The 22,815-nt window shown below is 29.4% G+C and overlaps 2 protein-coding genes across 3 annotated transcripts; one reads left to right on the top strand and one right to left on the bottom strand.

Annotated features, from left to right (window-relative positions):
• Window positions 1-902: 902 nt before the first annotated feature.
• LOC114396837 (uncharacterized mitochondrial protein AtMg00810-like) lies at window positions 903-2,410 on the bottom strand. Its single transcript, XM_028359028.1, has 2 exons — window positions 2,102-2,410; window positions 903-1,721 (listed from the first exon to the last, which is right to left on the bottom strand). Exons 1-2 carry the CDS (start codon window positions 2,408-2,410, stop codon window positions 903-905), a joined length of 1,128 nt encoding a protein of 375 aa, XP_028214829.1.
• A 16,050-nt stretch (window positions 2,411-18,460) lies between these two features.
• Window positions 18,461-22,625, top strand: LOC114394899 (uncharacterized protein ycf20). 2 transcript variants are annotated; one of them, XM_028356582.1, is made up of 2 exons: window positions 18,461-18,539; window positions 21,640-22,625. In XM_028356582.1, exon 2 carries the CDS (start codon window positions 21,693-21,695, stop codon window positions 22,146-22,148), a length of 456 nt encoding a protein of 151 aa, XP_028212383.1. In that variant the 5' UTR covers window positions 18,461-18,539; window positions 21,640-21,692; the 3' UTR covers window positions 22,149-22,625. The 2 variants fall into 2 exon arrangements, with proteins under 2 accessions (XP_028212383.1, XP_028212382.1); XM_028356581.1 differs by having other exon boundaries at window positions 18,464-18,539; window positions 21,632-22,625.
• Window positions 22,626-22,815: the final 190 nt, after the last annotated feature.

Genomic DNA, 22,815 nt, shown 5'->3' on the forward strand with positions numbered 1-22,815 from the left:
GATGTGTTCTGATATAACATGCAGCAACAGGGCTAAGTTTGGTGCCGATTTACTGGTGGAACAAAGTCTTTTGGCTGGTCCTAGGAAGGGTGCTACTATGCAGCTTATGCATTGTTTGGAGCTGCTGTTATTAAGACGGGTTATTTTTGGGATTAAGGATTTACTAGTATAAGGAAGGGATATACCAGTATAGTTAATGTTTCAATGATCATCATTGGCCTTTCTTTTCTTTTTAGTTCTGTGTATAAGGGTTGGATACCCCTTTTAATGAAATTTATTGGCTTGGCTAAAAATGTCATGTGACTTATGAGTGTTTTAAATTTGTTTCAATTTATCAAATATGCAACAAAGTATATATTGAAAACCACCGCCATGAATAAATTGGAACCAAATTAATATTTCAGCTTAACTAATAGTTAATGTAAGGAGATTTCTGAATATGCATTTGTTTTGATATATCTTAAATTCTTGTATACACAGGAATACCCGTTATAGAGAAAAGATGATTGTTTTATATAGACCTAGACCTAACTACTCTAACTATAAGAATGAAGTTTGTTATTTGTTACAACAGTCTATAGGAGGTTATTTTCCTCTATCCTTTACATCCCCCGCAAACTGAGTGTGGGTAGTTGATGAACATTCAGTTTGGGTCGAAGGCTTAAAAAAGTATTGCTTGAAGGAGCCTTGGTGAGCAGATCAACTACTTGAAATTGGGAGGGGATGTGCTTGACAATTATTTCACCATTGGCAGCCTTTTCATGAACAAACCAAAGATCTAATTCAAAGTGTTTGGATTTGGAGTGCAGAACTGGATTAGCTACTATCATCAATGCACCTTGATTATCACACCACAACAAATAAGGCTTTGTTTGAACAATATGCAATTCTGTAAGGAGAGACTAGAGCCATTTAATTTCAGCAACTAGAGCTGCTAAACTTCTGAATTCTGCCTCAGTGCTGGACCTAAAGACTGACTGTTGCTTCTTTGCAAGCCATGACACAAGATTGTTTCCTAAATAAACACAGAAGCCTGAGGTGGACCGCATGTCAGATGAGTCACAAGCCCAATCTGAATCACTATAGCTAGTGATGAAGAGATGCTGGGAAGGATAAAAAGTTAAACCATGATCAACTGTGCCATTGAGATATCTGAGTACACGTTTTATGGCTTTCCAATGACTTTCAAGAAGGCTGTGCATAAACTGACAAAGCTTATTTACTGCATAAGATATATTTGGACGAGTGATGGTGGCATATTGCAGGGCTCCAACTACAGATCTGTAGAGAGTTGGGTCAGAAAAGGCATTTGTACCATCCATATGCAATTTTGAACCAGGGGCCAGAGGAGTCTTTATGGGTTTGGCATTATGCATATTGACTTTGGCTAAAAGATCAGTGATATATTTGGATTGAGATAGGAGAAGAGCCCCAATAATGGTGTAGTTGGCTTCGATGCCTAGAAAGAAATGTAAGGTGCCTAGGTCTTTGAAAGGATACAAAGAGTGAAGTTTAGAAATCACAGATTGGACTGCATAGGTGGAGCTGTCTGTTATAATGATATCATCAACATAAACCAGAATATAGGTGATAAATTTTGGTGTAGCATGCACAAACAGAGATGTATCACACCTAGTTGGCTTAAACCCAAAAGAAATCTGACTAGATGCAAGCTTGGAAAACCAGGCTCTTGGTGCCTGCTTGAGCCCATAGATAGACTTCTTCAGTTTACAAACAAGATGGGAATTGGCAGAAGTGAAACCTTCTGGTTACTGCATATAGACATCCTCTTGAACGGTCCCATTTAGAAAAGCATTATTGATGTCCACTTGTCGGATAAACCATTTTCTGGTGACTGCAATGCTCAAGACTGTGCGAATAGTGGTTGGTTTAATAACAGGATTGAATGTCTCATTGTAATCAAGGCCTAGTCTTTGAGAGAACCCTTGAGCCACCAGTTGAGCTTTGTGTCTAGCTACTGAGCCATCAACATTGTATTTCAAGCGATAGATCCATTTGGAGCCAATAGCTTTGCATCCCTTTGTTTATGACGCTCGAATCTTTCTTCTTGATGCATGAGGGAGGCTTCAATTTGAGGAACAGTGAAGGGTTCAGATCGCGTGAGACACGAGGTGATGAGCCCATCATATTCTTCAGGGAGACCATAAAAAATCTCATCAATGTGTTCTTCATCTATTAAGGGAGAGTCGATTGCGCCAAGGGCTTCTACGATCTGCTTAATCTGGACCAAATACTCGCTGATTGACCCTTGCTTCTTGGTGTTGCGAAGTTGAATGCGAAGCTGCTTGATTCGCGTTTTCGTTTGGGAAGAGAAATAGGTTTTGAGGATGGCCCAGATTTCGTGCGACCAGACGCAACCAACGATGCTAACGCGAAATTGGTTGTCCATCAATTCAAGAAGCCAAGATTTGAGAAGATTATCCTACTGCTTGAAGTTTTCATAGGCAGGGTTGACAGAATCGGTTGCTTCATCTTCTTTGGTGAGAAACCGCGAGGGAATCGCGTGATCCCCAACAATGTGTTGTTTCAAGCGGTGACCTTTGATGGTGGATTCGGCAAGCTGCATCCAGGTGGGAAAGTTTTCGTCGGTGAGCTTGCAAGAGATAGTAGAAGAGAAGGTTTGGGGAGCGAAAACCATGGAGGCGGAAGCCATGGATATGGATCGAGTGGCTTAATCTGATACCATGTAAGGAGATTTATGAATATGCATTTGCTTTGATATATCTTGAATTCTTGTATACACAGGAATACCCGTTACAGATAAGAGATGATTGCTTTATATAGACCTAGACCTAACTACTCTAACTATAAGGATGAAGTTTGTTATTTGTTACAACAGTCTATAGGAGATTATTTTCCTCTATCCTTTACGGTTAGAATTGAGTCCTCACCTTCAAATTGGAATCAAATTATTTCGCTTTATCTAATAGTATCAAATTCGGATCTAAATATGTAATTATGTTAAATAACACATGTATCATTGCTCATAATGATATATCATGTTAGAGCAAAATTGTTTCAAGTAAATTATAATGCATCCCTACGAACAATATTGGATTCAAAGACTAATTAAGTCTTTATGATTAATTTTTTCAACAACAATTACAATTAGATAGAAAGACCCAATTAAAAATAAATGTAAGTTCAAGGATCTAACTAAAAATTAATAATTTAAAAGAAATTTAATTAAAAATTATCAAATAATTAAGAGACTTATGAAATAATTTAACCTAAATTATTTGATGTTATAATAGACTAATTGTCACATTAGTATATGATGTCCTTAAATGAAGTTGGATCATCCCTTAAGTTAGATTTAATTCAAATATATTATACGTAAATTTCTTTTTATCTTTTTCATTCACTCGTATATTATCATATATGATAAAATTATTAACTTTTAATTATTATATATCATTTTAGGATTAATTAAATTTTTAGTCTCTAAACATTTTCAAAATTTGATTTTTAATTTTTAAACTTTTATTTGACCGGTTAAGGTCTTAACTTTTCTTTATTAAGATTTTTAGTTTCTCAACTTTTATTTAATTGGTCAATGTTTTTTAATTTTTTTCATTGAAGTTTTTAGTCCTTAAATTCTTTAAAAATTAATTCAATTTTTAGTCTTGAAATTTTATTAAATAAATAATAATAGATTTAAAATTTTGTTTAGAAACTACTAAAAACAGAAATTTTAAAAGTTATATCCATTGACCTGTCAAATAAAATTTTAGAAATTATAAATTGAATTTAAAAAAAATAGTAACTAAAAATTTAGTTAACCCTATCATTTTATCATTTAGAATTATTGTTAAACAAAAGGAATCTCTTTTGGTGAATGGTGATCTTATCATAAGAAAAACAAAATCTTATGCATTTATCACATTTGTTCGTGTTGCCGAGGTTAACTATGAAAATATGCGCTTTTGGCTTACCCCAAAAGACATTCCAAAATTGAATGTTTCATTTGAATCTAAAAATTTGATTAGGGGAAAGAGAACAAAATGAAAAGTGGTTGGAGAATAAATTCTTGTTTAAAAGTTTGGAATATTTCATTTTTCATTTCCTTTAAATTTAAAGAATACTAATTAGACTAAAAACAAAGTTTGAATCTCACTTTCAATGATCTCCATGATTCACCTCAGACTTGTTAAGGTTCAATGTCATCTTCCAAAATTCAAATAGAATCTTTCAGTGTATAAAGCAGATCGAATGTTAAAAATTGTGGGGATAAAGGAATTTGCAGCATAGTATTTTATCAATTAAAAACCAAGATGCGATGATAATAGTAAATTAGTTGAGTTGAGCTACATTCAACAAATGAATTTTTCTTTTTCTTTTTTTTGGGGGGGGGGGGGGGGGGGGGGTAACTACTCCTATATATATATATATATAATCTAATAATTATGTTGAGTATTTATAGTAGATATATTTAAAAATTTTAAATTATTTTAATAGTTAATTACTTGATTAAATGATTAAAAACTATACCAATTGTATGTTAAAGTAAATCCATATTTATTTATCTGGAAGAATTAGAAATAAAAAAATATTAAGCATCTTGCTATGGTAAAAGGAAACAAAGAAACCTTTAGCATTGTTCTATGTTTATTAAATAACATTCTTTATTATAACCTTAAGAATGAGCCACAACAAAAATATTTCCTTTATCTATGTATTCCAAAAGAGAATCCCTAAAATGAATGCAACAGTAGTTGAGTTTTAAAAATTCTAGTAAAAGGCAGAAAAAAAAAGGGGTTGTACGTGGAGAATTCAATCACTTCTTTTAAAGTTCTCAAGCAAATGAGAGAATAAGTTTACTGTAATTTCTGTTCTCAACTTTTACATGTGTCGCTCGTATATATGATGACACTATTTTGTTACGAAAGACCTTAGCTTGTTTAATTCACAGTTCTGTTTAGTATAAATTGCATTGGACGGTTGAGATTAACTTAAATTCAAAGATAAAATATTATTAGAATTAAGTATAAGATATTATATAAATAGAAATAAAACTTAAAAGATGAATCTTAAGATTATTTTATCAAAGTATAATATTAATTTCATTTGTGTGGTGTAGACTTGTGAACCAGTGTAAAATTTTTCCTATCTTTATTTCTCGATTTTAGAATGATATCTATAATTTGAATTTAAGTAAATCCTAAAAATATTTATAATTTGATATTTGAATAAGGTCAACCGTATAATAAATTCAACATATATAGTTTACATAATTAAATATAATATGACCAATCATTTGCCTATTTGAGGGGGAAATGTGTAAAATAGTATATGAATATGATCACTTAGTGCAATCAAATGTGATGATATATGAAACTACAAGTGTGAAGGCCACAGCCAAATAAAAGCTTTTTGTGATAAAGTGAGTATAGCAGCAGTTCTAAAGGTGACCCATGTGTCTCATAGAGGGTGCAGGTATCACAGAACTGATACATATGATGATGAGAGGTCGATGACATAAAGGAAAGGATAAATATCAGTGGCTAAAGCATCAAGCTAACTATACCTTTGAATATTGCAATCTTTTGCACATCAAATTTGGAATATATATATATATACACACAATTGCTGGGGGAATATGTGAAGGAAGTTTTGCACTCGATTAGAAGCCCTTGTTCGATATTGGTGTTGTGCCCTTTTCTTTTCGTGGCCACCCTTTCTTTTCTTCACATAGCTGGTCCCGTTTTTGTTGGGCATGCATGCATATGATCATACTCACATGTGTTCTATTGTTCGTCCACATGTGTACATCCCCATGCAAACTAACTATATATTTTTTTATTGCAGAAAGTTTTGGTGATTAGTGGGGTTCTCTGGACTATCAAGACAAATCTCAAAATTTAAAAAATATTTTAAAAAAATAATTACATATTATTTATGAATAAGATTCTTATATTGATAGGAAAAATCAAACCTATATTCTTTTAGGATATAAGTTCATTCTTGATCAACTGAATTAACCTTTTGTCTGCTCAAATGAACTATATCTGAGACAGATGCATACCTAAAAAAAGAAACACAAACTCAGCATCCATTTGATTTGCTTTATGATTTCTCTGAATTTTCAGTTATATATTCTTGTCATACTGGAGTTAATTTGCTGCTTGTATAAGATTGAGGTTTATTTTTTGGTGAAGTTTATGTGGGGCAAAATTAAAGCTTGATGAATGTTTTGTTTTGGGGGTGGGGAAGTGAAGTTTTTTGGATATAACTATCTTCATTTTTTGTTTATTGTTTTGTTAGCATTACCTTAACGAGAAAAGTGTTAATAAAGATTGATAAGAATCACACTTATATCCAATAAAATATAAATTTGAATTTTTCTATTAATACAAGGATGTTGTTGATAATCTATAAATATTTTTGTAATTATTAAATAAATCTTGAGGTCATACCTTATTCCTTATAAGCCCCTAAAATCAACTCACCTAAAGTTTTCTCTTAAAGAAACTGACTTAGAAAAGTTGTGAAAGTGACCGGACAATTTTGCAGTGAAGTGCAAGGAAACCGCCACTGTTAACAACAATACCATAATATTTTAATTAACCTTAGCCATGTGTCCGTCCAATAAATAATTTAATTATAAATAAAAAATAATATTTCAAAAGAAAATTAGGAGAGGGTGGCCCCTGATGTAACACTAACTTAGGCCCTAAGTTTAAGAGATGTTGCGTTAGTTTAAGATCACTTTTAAGTCTAGCGATCTTATGGTATTTATAAATAACAAAATCAATAAAATACTGCTAACTAGGAACATTTAGGTAAGTTTATTGAATTTTTTTATTTTTAAAAATAATTTAAAATAAAAGTTAAAAGAAGATTTTTAAAATTAAAGTTAAAGTTATTTGTTAATTTCACAATTTGTTAAAATTAAAAGTTACTTTAAAACAATGTCCTGAATCTTAGATTTAAACTAGACAGGAGAAGAAGAAACTTAAAATTAATTTATCGAAATACTTTTCTATGTTTTTTTAATTAAAAAAACTCCTTCTAATATTCCAAAAAAATATTAAATACATTAAGGTAAAAACTGTCTTAATTAAATTTAAATTAATTTATCATAATGAATTTTCTATTTTTTTTAATAAAGAGCACACTACAATGGGCGAGTTTACATGCATATTGCATATATAGTTCTTATAACGAAGCCAACTGAGTTTAACTGACTTGTAAGTAAATGTAACTAATTTGTAACTGATATAATTGAAAATATATAACAAAACACATTTTGAAATGTGTTTATTTAATAAAAGTGAAAAAAGTATGATATCTGAATCCTTATGGTTGTGTTTGTTTTTAAAGATGGAAATAATATTAGAATAAATTTTGTATTTTCTTTGTAAGACTTATACTTTTACCTTTTATTTTAATTCAATTTTTTTTTATTTCGATCATTTTTATTTCCATCATTTAAACCAAACACATTCATAAAGTAAGGTGTCAATACCTACTATGAAAACTAATAAGTAGTCAATCCAAAGAATTAGGGTTTTTTCATAATAAAATTTATGAGAATGGATGATATCCAATTTAAGATAACAAAAGCTTCAACACTAAAAAAAACATTTACAAAAATACTTGTATTTATCAAACCTCAAAGAGACGATCCACCTATTAATGTAAAATCTTGTCTTATTTCACTTGATTAACCCTTTGAGATTATCCAAAGAATTAGGGTGCAAGAGTTAAATTACAAGTATAATTTAACCTAGTTAATAATTGTGAATCTTATTTTGTTAAAAAATAATCTACAAAACAAGGGTTCTATTTTGGGTAGTTTTTAGCTGAGTTTTGAAAAAATTAAAAAAACAACAAATAATTTTTAGTTTTAGTTTTTAGTCTAATTTTTAATTTGAAAATAAACTCATTTTAAAAGTTTCTTATCCTATTAAAATTAATTTCAAGATTTTTTTTTAACAATAACAACGGTAACAATTATGATGATGATCATGCCATCAATGGTATCAGTAGTGATAATAGTTGTGATAATAATGTCGACGGTAATGATCGCAACAACAACAACAAGAGAATGACTATTACAGGAAAAAAGTATTTTTTAACTAAAAATCAAATTTATAAATCTTTTTCTGGATGTTAAAAATTCTTTCAGTTCTATTTTTGTCAAACTAGTTTTGTTTTGAAAAACTAATAAAAACTTGCAATCCCCCACTCAGGCCCTAAGGTATTAGATTATTTTAAGGGGACAATTTAACATATATCTATGTAAACACCAAATTTTATTTGAATAAATAAAAAGAAAAAAGAGAAAAGGGGGACTTTTTTTTTTACAAAAGAATATTAATATGTAAACCCGTTTTTCATTGGTTGAAAGCTTGCAAAGATTAGATTATATCTCAATTTATGTATATCTGATCAATATTGGAAAGCTAAAAAAATCTATAATTCATATTTTTTGTTCTATAAAACAATTTTTCTCCATTATTTTATACTATTTTACTAACCATTAGCTAATGAACATATATTAGATAAAGAATTAATTGAATATTATATTTTTAATATTTTTTGTTGTGGAATTTATAGCATCAATAAATTTAAAGTAATTTCATATTTTAGAAAATGGTAATGTTTCATTTTGAAAGAGAGTGAGAGTGGGCTTTACGGTAAGGATGACAATAGGTAGTGTTTCCATAGGATACAATAATGTCTATATGTAAATTTGTGTTTTACAAAAAATATTCATACTCCTCTTTATATTTGTGTGAATAATAACTTTTAATTTTCATTTTCGTTCGATATTTATATACTCAGATTCACATCCACCGCCTACATTTTGCCTACATTTTACTTATGAATAAAGTCAATAAATTAATAAAAAAAATATTATTTAAAAAATTTGCATAATCTTTTATTAACAAATAAAATATGAAGTCTTTAAATTTGAAGCAGTAAAAAAATTATTAAACATTGTTTTATCAAAGTATTATATAAATTTAAAATGTTCAGAAATTTTTAAGTAATCATTTGGCTTCTGTCAATGTTATTAATTCAAATTTAAATTATTAATTTAACCAATAGATAAATAGTTGAATCAGAAATTATAAGATTATAAAGTTGACTTGGTAGTTAAAAGCAGAAAAAAGAAAGGAAGAGAGATCCTAAATTTGAAATCCTCACACTAACAAAAATTAATAATATTAGTCGATAAAAAATAATTAATTAAAATATATATATATATATATATATATATATATATATATATATATATATATTCACATAGTAAAAATATTAAAAAAACCATAATTTCTTTTATTTTAAAACAGATCCATTCACTTATTACATTACAAAGTTCCAAATTATAATAGTCCTCAATGTGCACCGTGATCAACCCTGTGTTAACCAAGTTGGATTAAATACTTCAGAGCTTCTCCAAAATAATGCCGCCACCCGTTGCACCTTGTATATTGAAAATAAAAATTTACCAAACTGTGCTATTTTGGCAAACTTTTATACTAAAAATGAAAACTTACCAAACTTGTATACTGATATTTTATGAATTAAAAGCTGAATTCTAGTTAAAACTGTTGATATGATAGACTTTTAAAAACTGTCCATTATCGTCCAATTAGATCCTTGCTCACGACCTGTATGACATATACCAAGTCAATTATTCAATCCCCCTCACATTCCTGAATTTTAATGTTAGAACGCCCCACTAGTGTGCCTCACACGCCTCACCATTCAATTAATAATTAATAAAATATTTTTTATGATCTTTATTATAAACTACTTTGACATCAATCACAATTGACCAATAAAATTAATTAATTCAATTGATTTTTAAAAAAATATTACTAATGTATCAATTATATCCTTATTAATAATTATTAACTTATTATGGGTGATGTAAAAATATTAAAGTTTAATAATATTATTAAAGAAGTGTTAACTGGTGTTTTAGGATACTAATTAAGGAATTAAAAAAATTGTTGAGATACACAAAATTATGTTATTTATAATTTTTTTTTACATTAACTTATAATTTCTATAATAAATAATTTATCATTTTATTCATTAACCAATACTTAAGGACACTGGTTAGCAAGAATCATATTATTATAGACCACTATCAATAAAAACACAAATACTTAAAATATTCAATAAAGGCAACTAATGAAAAAAGTTAAAATATTTTATAAGAATTCTAAAATTATCTTATAAAAATGACCATCAATTTCTTCTGCCTTGTAATAAAGATAAGAGAAAATATAATTATTTATAATACAATACTAGATGTATTCTTTCTCACACTCTCCCTCAAACATTCTCTATAATTAGTTAAAATTTATTTAAAATTATCAATTTTAGTAGGTTTTATTTCTCATTTAATATAAATAAATAAAAATTTATTAAATGAGGAACAAAACTTATCAAAAGTGATAATTTTTAAAAAATTATAACCAGTTCTAAAGAGAATCTTTAAAAAATATTACTAGTATTTCTTATATATATATATATATATATATATATAATATTTACGGGTCAGAGGAACAAAATGTATTTGTACCTACATTTATCCTATTAAAATTTTAAAGGTAAATAATTGTCTCTAATCTAATTCATTTCTATAAGTAAATATTTTTTCGTCTATTTGTGGATATTTTTATGATATTATTGGAATAGTAAACTTTATCATTTCTAGTTTATTGTCACGAAATTTCCATATACTCCACTATATAGTTTATGATCATCATAAATAGTAGCGCCGTGTGAATTAATAATGTGTAAATGAACATAGACAAACAGACACCTTGGAATGAGGGAAAGATGAAAAACAGAAGTGAAGGCTTTGTGTTTATACTTGTACATGTGCGTGAGAAACTGAGAATAAAAAAATGGCTACTTGCACTTTGATTGACGTTGAAAGTGGAGTGAGTGAAGATTTTCTACAATGATGCAAATGCAATTATCTTATGAGACACGAGGTTTGATCTTATTATATTCATTATGCCAAACTTTTTTAGAATCGGAGGTTGCTTAATATTTAACCTTTTACAAAGAAAAATCATTAACTAGTTTGTTTAATCATCTTTTGAGCCCAACAAACAACTTACCAAAACAGTCACATCTAACATTGCTTAATTACCAAATTTACTTTATGTTTCGTTTATGTAACAATCATCACTGGATTTGTCATGTCAACAACGATGCCCATTTGAAAAATGCAACCAACAAGGTTCTAATTCATACTAAAAATAATGATGGTAGTTATTCCTCCCTAACAAATGACGATTCAATTTTGTTACACAAGGATATATGAATTGAGTTCAAAAGTGATATTGTTACACAGGGATATAGTATTTTGTTAAAAAATTCAATAAACTCTCAAATTAATAGTTACCTTTATTTTTTTTACTCCTTCCAAATTTAACTATTTAACCCTTTTAAAAATGTTTAGAACTTATTATTTTAGCTTATTAGAAAAACACTAAAATGGCTCATTATACTGTTAATAAAAAGGAGAAAAAAAACTCATTATAACTTCTTGGCCTTAAATATGTTTTCTTCTTCTTTAAATTTGAGGGCTTATCATTTTGAGTTCTTCCAACTAAAACTTGTATTTGTTTTAGTCCTCTTTTTTAAAAATTATTTTTAATAAATTACGTATATCTATAAATATTGTAAAAGTTTTAACCATTTCTAGCTACTTATAAATTCATGGTTTGCCCCCTCATAGTTTGTAGTTAGTTATAAATTCAAGACTTAAATATATATTTAGTATTTTAAGTTTGAATATTTTTTTTTTAAATCTTCAAAATAAAATATATTTTTATTCATTCCTCAATTTTTCGAAAAAACTGTTTTTAGTCCCTTTGCTAATAATGTCATCATTTGTAATGATTTATCATCGTTAGAAATGTTTTTCTAATTTAATTTCTTTAAAAATAATTTGTCACTGTTTAAAACTGTCAAAATATGTTAAAAATGTCACTAAACAATACAAGTCAAATATTTTAGCAATTTAAAATTATCAAATTTTTTTATATAAAATTTAATAGCTAAAATATCGTCATAAATTATGAAACTATGAATATAATGAACAAAGAGGAATTAAAATTAGCTTTTTGAAAATTTGAAGGACTAATAAAAATATTTTTTTAAGACTACAAAAATATTACCTAAATTTAAAAGATTAAAAAAATACTTAACCCTAAAATAAAAAGGAAATAACATAATCACATGTGATTTCAAGCATTGTTTAATTTATCCTCATGTGACTTTGCATCTTTGTCCATTAGCCCATCTAATCTGTTTAATTTGTGATAGGAGAATGGAAGTGATTACCCACATGAGTATTTCAGCTTCCTCTCTAAAATCCAAAATCCATATTCCATAGGTAAATGATGAACACAATTTCATGTTTTTTGAGCTAGATAATTCGATAGAAAATTATTTAATATCCATATATATAATGTGTTCAAATATATCTTTTCTATACATAAAATGTTTTTTTATACTTTAGAAAAAATATTTTTTCCACTATAAATAATGTAAATTTGGCTAGTAAAAGGCAATCATGTTAAAAATGTATGCTGAATAAAAAACTATTACTTTGGTAAGCAAATCAAAGTTATTTATGAACATTTAGCCGTCGAAGGCATAGAAAACGGAATCAAAGGAGAATCCTATGTGGATGTTCTTCTAGTTGATTTGATCATGTGAAACGATGTACAACCGACTCGTGTTTGTAATTAGTGAGACAAAAAAAATATTATTTTTGTTATTAGCATTTTCCCTTTCTTCGTGCACACTCACAAAGGGTTAGAGGAAAGGTTTTCGTATGTTGAATCATAATCAAAGGTCAATTCTCACTAAATCCAGAATTGGTCACGGAGACTGCTTTTATGTTTTCTCCCTTTCTTTTCTTTATTTTCCACTAGTTAAGGTCTATGGTTTGTGGGTGCTTTGGCGACATTATAGGTCATAATTAAGAACAATATTGAGACTAACATTTCCAAAAATATATATATATATTGCTCTTTTCACACACCATTTTTCTCCTTCGATTCACGCGTATTCAAAACATTAACACTTCGTATAGCATGTAGGTATGTTTAGATGATTTTTGAAATCGAACATGATCGGTTGTGCAATTTATCCGTGAGACGTGACCTAGTTAACGATTTTAGATTTTGCCCTTTAATAAATTAATTAACGTATAGTTTAAATACCATTTTGTCCCTGTAAAATAGGATTGTCTTTTTAATCCTTTAACTTTTTTTTGTTTAAGTCTATTAGAGTATTGTATAATGTATACTCCAAGAAGAAACTTTTGTCTGGTGATAGATAGTATTTCTTTATCAATCGGAGTTTGAATATAATAAAAGGGATTAGTATTCGAAACATGATGAATTAGGGGATGTTTGGTTTGATTATTTTCTGTTTTCATTTTTAATGAAAATAGAAAACGGTGATGAAAATGTGTTTAGTTGGATTTCTGAAAACATTTTAAGTGAAAATGAAAATAGGAAACAACCAAAAATGAAAATAATATATTTTCGTTTTCAGTATTTTTAGTTGAGAACAAAACCTCATTTCGGGTAAAATGAAATTGCAGTGACAATGAATGTAATTTTAAGCAAATCTAAAAATACAAAAAAACAAAAAGTCAATATATCATAAATTTTTCAGTATTTTTATTTGAAAACAGAAAACAAGAAATCAAACCAAACATATTTTCAGAATTCTAATATTTTGAAAATGAAAACAGTTTTCAAAAAATGAAAACAAAAAATGAAAATATAAACCAAACATACCCTTAAATTTTCTTTAAATTCTCATTAGAAAATATGTTTACATTTAGTATTTGATCATATTTTCGAATAAAATTATCTCCTGATGAAGAGACATGTGAAAAAAAATATTATATACTCTAGATTCTTTTAATAAACTTTTTCATAAGTATGTATAAGAGGGGAAAAATATGAATATAAAATGCATTAAATTTTCTGTACAAGTTAAAATTAACTTATCATCGTAGTTTTGAAAAAACTAAATAAAAAAACTCAATTCAATTTATCTACTTACTTTTGTTTCTTATAAATACTTACCAATAAATTTAGATTTAAATAATCTTTTGTTCCCTATAAAATATGTTGTTATTTTTAGTCTTTAAAAAATTGATTTTGTTTTATTTTAGTCTTACTTTTTAAAAAAAATTATATTTTAAATATCTCATCAACTAATTCAATATCATAACTATTTTGAAAATATGAAAATTTAAAAACATAATTTATTTAAAAAATTATCAAACTCTTTGATGATGATAAGTCAATGAACTATTATTGTCATTATTATATTATAAGATATTGTTCAATAATAGAAACTAAAACAAAAAAGATATTTTAAAGAACTAAATTAAAACTAAAATCCTTACTCGATTAAAAAAATCTATTTTATAGGGATAGAAAAGGTTTAAATTTAAACTTATCCATAAATATTTATAAAAATAAGTAGATGAAATGAATTGAGTTTCTCTTTTATAAGTTAAAATTAACTTAGCTTCTTCAAAAATCACGGTGAATAAGTTAACTTATGCAAAAAGTTTAATACACTATTTATGAAATTTTTAATTTAAAAAGACCTTTAATCATGCTCTATTTATGTTTTAGTGTTGGAGGTACAAAAGTTATCAAAATTGACTACCTAACTTAATCCAACTTCAACTTGCCAAAAAATGAGTTTAGCCCAACTCAATCTGACTTTGGTGTGTTGTCAATTACTTTGGGTTGAACTCCCAAATAAATAAAATGTAGAAAAAAATATTATTATATACATCAATCATAAAATTAACGCAAGTTAATAATGTATATTTTAAGATGATTTTTTAATTATATTGTTAGGGGAAATTATATATATATATATATATATATATATATATATATATATATATATATATATATAATATAGTTTTAACTTTTAATTATATTATTGAGATTGGCATAATATTCCTCATTTTTATCCTTCACTTTTTTTTATAAAAAAATTGGCTAAATTTATTATCCTTGACCTAATACGCTTCCTATGTATATACACTTTAACAGTTAAGTTGCATAAGCACAGATCAAAAATGGATTTTTTTACAAAAGTCATGACATTTTGAAATATATAGGCAGGATCATACGTACCTTTTATGCATGGTACTTCAGCAATTAGACTTTACACTCTCTGTGGCGAGAACAACAGACACTATACTCAATCTTGTATATAGCCAAAAGGTCTACAATTCAAAGACATATCTTTTAATCTGATTGACGAATAGTATAGTATATATCGGATACAATGCAAAGGTATATTCTGCTAATTGAGAAGGGTATTATAGAAGGAAGTATTTAATTAGTGTCTTCAGCTGATAAAGTTTAATTAATTTGTATGCATGATGTGTAAAGATCTATAGAATCGAATCTTCGTTTTTATTAAAGAGCCCTAAGAGACTAGGAAAGGAGAGATGGTGCATGGTTTAAGAAAGGAGAGCTTGCCTTCGGTGTAAATGAAAAAAAAAAAAAAAAAGCAAAAGCATTGTAGACTCTTGAGCCCAATCATCTATATTTGGAGAAATCATGAAGTGAAATTAATTAATATTAATATCATAATTACATTACTTTTAATTATCATTTCCATGGTGTTCACATAAATTATTCTGATTCACGATATATCTCCAATATTTTCATCAGACAATGCGAATTGTATTTATTAAAATGTTTAGTTTTGCCGTTTTTATTTGTTCCTAAATTATTACTAAAAAATTGTTGTTTGTTAGAAAAATATATATTACATACATTAGAACTAATTGAAATATAATTCTGCATTGTTGTGGTCCTTAATTAAACAAGGAACTAAAAAATGCTAATTGTAAATCAAAGATTGATATATATAATAATCAACATAATGTGATGATACCGGTGCATCTCACTGCACGTGGGATGGAGACATGGATTTGTATGTATATTCTTAGGGTTTCCTTCACCTAATGCCTGTAAAGATAGGATCTAGATATGCCTCTGCATTAAAATTAAAAAAAAAATGAAAATAAAAGGGAGGGGGAAAAAAAAGGAAGAAGACAAGAAGAATCCATCGTGTACATACATCGTTTATTTTAGACCAAGCTAAAGGATCACTCGAAAGATTGTGCCAACTTTTATCTAAACTTTTCTTCACGTATAATGCTATATAAAGGCAAAGTTGTGTGCATAGGAAAACCACTGATCTATCCAGAAAAGTACTGATAACAATGGGACTTTAGACTGGAGCAGCATTTAATTTTGAGCTTAAACTTTAGTGTTGACTCTAACAGCTACCCTCAATTCGTAGAAGATCGAATCTCTCTATTGCATGCATAAACCCCACCCCCATAGCATAATGCCTCCTCTTTAGGTAAGGCAAATGCTTTAAAGTGTTCATATATATCACATAATCTCAATCCCAATTGCATTTCAATTATTGTAGTTTTAATATTTCTATTAAATGAATTAATCATTGTTTTTATGCTTGCTTAACCCAAGTTCACATGATAAAAAAATAATACTACTAGTTTGTGTATATCAAACATAGAAGTTTCTAATCTAACCCTTATATATTAACCCCGTTTTGAAAAACTTCAGCCATAACTTAATGTGTCTCGATCTGTATATATTATGATAGAATTGATTCATGAAAAAACTTTAGAAGCCTTCTTGAAGTTGGATAAATTAGTTACTAACTTAGTACCGATCGAGTAATAACTTCTTTTGATGTAGGAAGCATCGTTCCAATCATCAGGACAGATTATATGTAAATGCCAACAATTATCTTTTCTTCTTTTATGATTGCCAAATAAAAAGAAGGTGCACGAACTCACATGTATCAAAAGAGAGATAGATCAGTATTTTGTAGAAATGAGTGCCATATATTTTTTTGTTTTCAATATTAAACCATGTTTAAGCCAGGTGTATATGTATTTCTAAAGCAAAGCAAGTTGGTCAGTTAGATTCTCGTTCCCTACTTATTTAGAAAAGAAGGCTTTAACACTTTAGACAACGAACAGCATCATACTGAAGCAATGGATGAAGATTCGCTCACACAGATATATATTAATCTTTTCTAATTATTTATACATTGTTTCAAATTTATAGAGCATGTACTTCACAATTGCAATTCGTTTTGCTTCAAGTTAAAGAGTATAAAGATGAAAATCAAAAGCAAAAATTATTCAACCAAGAAATATACCAGTTGAATTGCTGTATACGATGATATAGAATTATATACTTACACAAAAAATTAATACACATTGAAACTTTTTATATATAGGACGTGTAAATCTCAATAGATAATTTATTACCTTTAATTTAATTTGTTTAATTAGATCAACAATCTTCCACCCTCTCTGGTAAGTGCTTCTTCATCCTTCTTGACCACAAACAAAATTTCAACCATTGGTTCGAACTTACGAATCACTTTGCAATTCACATTTTATTTAAAATTCTATTCTAATGTAAACTAATACACACATCAACAGTCAAATTCTCAAAGAACCCTTTTTTCCTTAAACTTAGTTTTTGTTTGTTCAATAAAGATAGTCGTATTAGACCGACCCCTTTTCTTTCATTTGGTCAAACTCCATTGACTCCTTTATGTATAGTTCCCTTCTTTATTATGGGCCATTGATGAAAAATTCTGTTGTTACTGGATCTGGTAGTCTATCTATTATTGGCCCAACTCACAACTCACGGAAGCAAATCTTCAATTTAGGTAATATTTGAATTGATAGATTGGAAGGATTAATTTAATAATAGAGTGCACTGAGAAGAGGGATTCAAACTATTATCTGAGTTTCCATAGAAGTAGAGTGAAGAAGAAAAAAATGAAGAATAAATTGTTAGAATTTCTCATACGGAACAATGTAAAGTGCTAAACCTATTAGCCATCATTTTCATTTTTCATAGTGTATTAAGAGCGTTAATGGAATTAGAAGCAACATTGGTAAAAAAAATTAATAGGTTGTTTCTTCTTACATTCCTAAAACCTCACCCTACACCCCCTCTTCATTATTAAAATGATTAAATCTCCTTTCTTTATTTGTAGAAATCGAAAACAGAAATTTATAACAATTTATGCACTTTATTCAACTGAAATGAAGGTTTTGCACTTCGGATTACCTAATTTAGAATTTATAAGGGGCGTTTCTTTTTATTACGGAATGATAAATCAATTCGAAATTAAATTTTATATTTCGGAGCACCTAATCCAGAATGTACAAACAGTGTAGGGTGAGATTTTTGGGGTGCAGGAAGAAACACCCCAGTTAATCTTAATAGGCCTCAATCCTCAAACCTTTTTGAGGCCCAAACAGCGCTAGCCCAAATACGATGAGAAAAATAAATGATCTTAAAATAAACAAAATAAAGGCCCAAACGACGAGTTGGTTCTACTTTTCCTCTCTCTACTCAGTGGTTTACTTGTCTCGCTACAAACACACGAAGCTCAAGTTTCTGGGCAATTAGGTGAGAACACTCGTGTTTGAAAATTTCATATCTTTTAAGATTAATTTTTGTTTTCTTGCTTCTAATTGCACTTCTTTCACCATATAATATTATACTGAATATTATAGGATGTTATTATTTAGCTATAAAATTATATAAATTTTTTTCCTTTGGAAATAATTTTCTGTGCGCAATTTATGGAGGAAGCATAATTGTAGACTAGTTTGTGAACAAGAAAAAGCATGTCTCGTTCAACCAAAATGTAAATATTTTTCATTTAGGAAAAATGAAGTTGAAGAGGACATTGTAGTTTCCTCTGAAATAATCCAAAAAAAAAATAAAAATCGTCACAAACAATTCCATGATATATGTGATTAATGAAAGGGCAGGATAAGTGATGCTTAAGAATTGTTGCTTCATACATTGGTCCAAAGAAACCTTGTTGGGTATCTTAAGAACAATGTGGTTGAAGAAGCCAACAAGTTGTTTGACATAATGTCTGAAAGATTTGGAATAAGTATGTACATATTTTATGTAATGATCCACATGATTGAGAGACTGTGATCGTAAAGGTGAAATTATTTGTAAGTTAGAATTCATCTGAGAGTGGGCATTTTTGTCTTTCAAATTCTTTATCTCTGTTTTTCCTTAGCTCTTAAAATGTTGTTATTCTCATCAGTATTGCTGTGAGAAGCATGGGTGTTTGACTGCTAGATTTTATAAGGTACCTGTCCCGACCTTCAAATCGGGTCACAGAGGAAGGTGCACTGAGCTGCAAAAGGAGGAAAACACTTGCAGCTGCATTAATGTGAGGGATAGGTTTAAAAAAGAATAAAAAAGCAATTTGATAATTTATAGCAATGGAAAACATACTGTACCCATAATTGGGGGAAGAAAAATAAAGAGTTTGGATGGAATAGATTGGAATTCACTCCATCATCACCCAATTCATTCTATTGCAATGCAAATGACCATCCAAACAATCAAGCTCGTTAAAATTCCATTTTATTCTGCTTCAATCTATCCCTTTCCATCAATTCAAATGATTAAGGTTTTCTATTTTCTATCCTCTCTTTGATTTTTCAATTGTTACATGTCTCAATCTCTCCTCGGCTCTTCCCTCACAACTCCAAGCCTTTCTTTGCCTTGTGAAGGTTTTTCTCTACTATCTGCATCTGTTTTTCCTCTTCCTTCTTGAGGCTGCCAATGAAAATGAGTACCTATATCACAGTGCTTCCTCTGTTGATACTCAAAATCTAAAGCAAGTCCTTTTTTTTGTTCTATTTTGCGTTTTTTAGTTTCAGATTTGGAACCTACCTTTTAGTGCCTGAGTATGATAGGCCTGTGGATAGGTGGAAACAGTTAGGTGGCATAACAGAGCATATCAGGTGGCATTTGATGAGTGGCGACAGATAGGAAATCATTTCTATATATTGGAGAGGTGGGTTCAATTGGAGGGAGACAAGAATTGGGTAGTGTTGGGAAGAGCAGTCTTGGTATTTTCCTTTTAGGTTAATTCTGTTTTCTTGTTAGGAGCACGACTCCACTGTACTGTTTACAATTAATACCATCAAGTTTACTAGAATTTCATCTCTGAAATTCTTTATTGTTCTGTTCTGAGTTTCCTTTCTGATTCCTATCAGAGTACCTTAAGTTTTGTCTTCCTTACATTACAAATGTATTTTTTTCAAAATTTAAATGTTACTATGTTAGTATTTTTGTTGCATCCCAATGTAGCTTCTCATTCTCAATTGCATTTTTGACATTTTCAATGAAACAAGTGTCTACAATGGCAGTGTTTGATGACTGTAAAGTTGTTAGCTGTTCTATAATATCTTAATTGCTTGCAACTCTCGTCTAAAGTTTGTCTCTCGGGAAATTGTTTAATTTTCTAAACTTCTTTGCTGGCATAGAAAACAGTGCTGGAAAAAAACAGGTACAAAAGGAAATTTTTTTAAGGATATCTAGTTATTCTTGATTTAACCAGGTTACCAACCATACTTTCTGTGTATAATGGTGAGAGTCAATTTGAGGCTTACATTTAGGAGCTAATTCAGTCATTTCCCTTAGATAGTTAGATTGCTTCTATTAAACTATAACTTGTGCTCTGTCTTTTGCATTTCTAGTTCTAGGAAAGAAATAGAACCGTTGATCCAATTATATCATCATAGAAATAGAATTGCTGCTTGACAAAAGAAAAATCCTCACTGGAAGTGCTCCCAGCATGATAGAAATTACTAGAAACTTTGTTATATTTGCCTTAGCCGTGTGCTTTCCGGATGGTAGATTCTTTAGAGAATCTATTGAGTAGCTCACATGTTAGTTGAAGTTTACTACTTCGTTCTTTTTTTTTATTTGTCATATTTATGCATTTAAGATGCTACACCTACACTTGGTTTATGTTTCACAACTTGTTTCTCTTTTCATGATATTTCCAATTGCTCAACACGTCCAATTTGTATATGATATTAGAAACAGTCCAGTCCAATCTGGTTTTAGAACAAGGCAAAAGATAAAGTGTGTTTAATTTTAGTTTGGAAGTCCCAAACCACAGTTTGGGCAAAAGCTTGTCTCTTGTAACTTTTTCCAAACCATGTTTTACAGTTTCCTAACTGAAATCCAAACATACTAAAGATGGCTGTACTAGCTTTAAAACTGAATGTTAGTACTGACAATGTGTATTGCTTCTCAAGTTTCTTGCACTTATAGCCTACTTAATGTCTATATGTAACATTTGAGTTAGATTGTGCTTGCTATATAGATTTATTTGAAAAACAATGGACAGGGTGGGGTGCAGGTTTACTTTCCCCAAGCAATGAGCAAAACACGTAGGGAGAGGGGGCAGGTTGCCCCTACCTTATAGAAATAGACTTGTGTCTATTTCTATAACCTACTTGCTAATATAATGCAAATAATGTGTAGTGAAAGACTAAGAACCATTTTCTAGTTTCATTGAACCTATCATATGGACAATGTAATCCATATTAAATTCATGCTGTTACTGTTATGATTCTACTCAATTGATAATTCTAGTATATATTTTCTGTATCTATTCAGTTCTTGATATTATGATTTTTTGATAGCCTGATAAGTAATTTTTTACCTTTATCAAGTTTCCTAGGGAGGCAGTCTTTCTGGTGAGTGTGACATTACTAGTATCGTGATAGAAGTCTAATGGCACATTCAACAAGCTTGATCTTTATGGGCCTCAGTTTTGGTCCACTTCCTAAAACCAAAGTCAGTGTATCTGGAAGGCTTGTCTCCAGATCTTCAGCAGGACTTCGCATTCGGGCGGTGCAAGAGAATGGTGGACCACGTAGACTAGTGGACATTATTAGACTTGTGCCTGAGTTCTCAAGGAATTACTTCAGAAGTCCTTCTCGCAGGGCTCTGTTTGGTGGAATCTCCTTGTTGGGTGGATTTTATGTTGCACAAACAATCTCTCTCTCTTTTGGAGCTCTAGGAGTCAATGATGTTATTGCTGCTGTGTTATGTGTTCTTCTCACAGAATATGTGACCAAGTTTTATTACAGCCGACCAAAAGTTACTTTCCCAGTTGCCCTTCTCAACAACTTTAAAATGGGTTTCACCTATGGACTCTTCATTGATGCCTTTAAGCTTGCCAGTTGATCTTTAACATCACTGCAACTACTGCTTAGCTGGTTACTCTCCGAAATTGGTTTGCTTCTGTTTAACCACCAAGCGTGTACATGTCAGAACTGGTCATCATATAAATGCAACTATTCAAGATACTTGTTACTTGGTTGCCCTCCAAAATTAGTTTGGTTTTGTTTGATATCCACGCTTGGAAATGTTAGAATTGGCCCTAGAATTACCCCTATCCCTATATTCTTTGTATATCAGCCATAATTCACGTAATAACATATCAATTGTATTTCTTCTATTTTCTTTGTAATTTGTTTGGCTATTCTGATCTTTTTCATTATTTTTGTACCTGTTAGGCTCCAAAAAACTGTATACCTCTTTAGGCTTTATATTTGGGCCACAAACCACATTCTGATCACATTTTTTTTATTTGGGTGAACCTTGAGGGTAAATGGCTTACAGAGGGAGGATAACTCTAATGGTTTCCCGTATAGTGGATGATACTAATCTTTTTAAATATCTTTTCATTAGTTTACACTTTATGCTATCATCCTATGTTGCTCAAATCGTGACAAACTAGTAGTTATTGAAGTATTTTAGAGATTTCAAAAAATCAAAATTGTATTAATACTATTGAATAAACATAAATAGGGGAGATGTTTGGTCATCAAACACGTCAACCTCATAGACT

The sequence above is a fragment of the Glycine soja genome, chromosome 18, assembly GCF_004193775.1.
Source record: "Glycine soja cultivar W05 chromosome 18, ASM419377v2, whole genome shotgun sequence".
In the NCBI taxonomy this organism is placed as follows: domain Eukaryota; kingdom Viridiplantae; phylum Streptophyta; class Magnoliopsida; order Fabales; family Fabaceae; genus Glycine; species Glycine soja.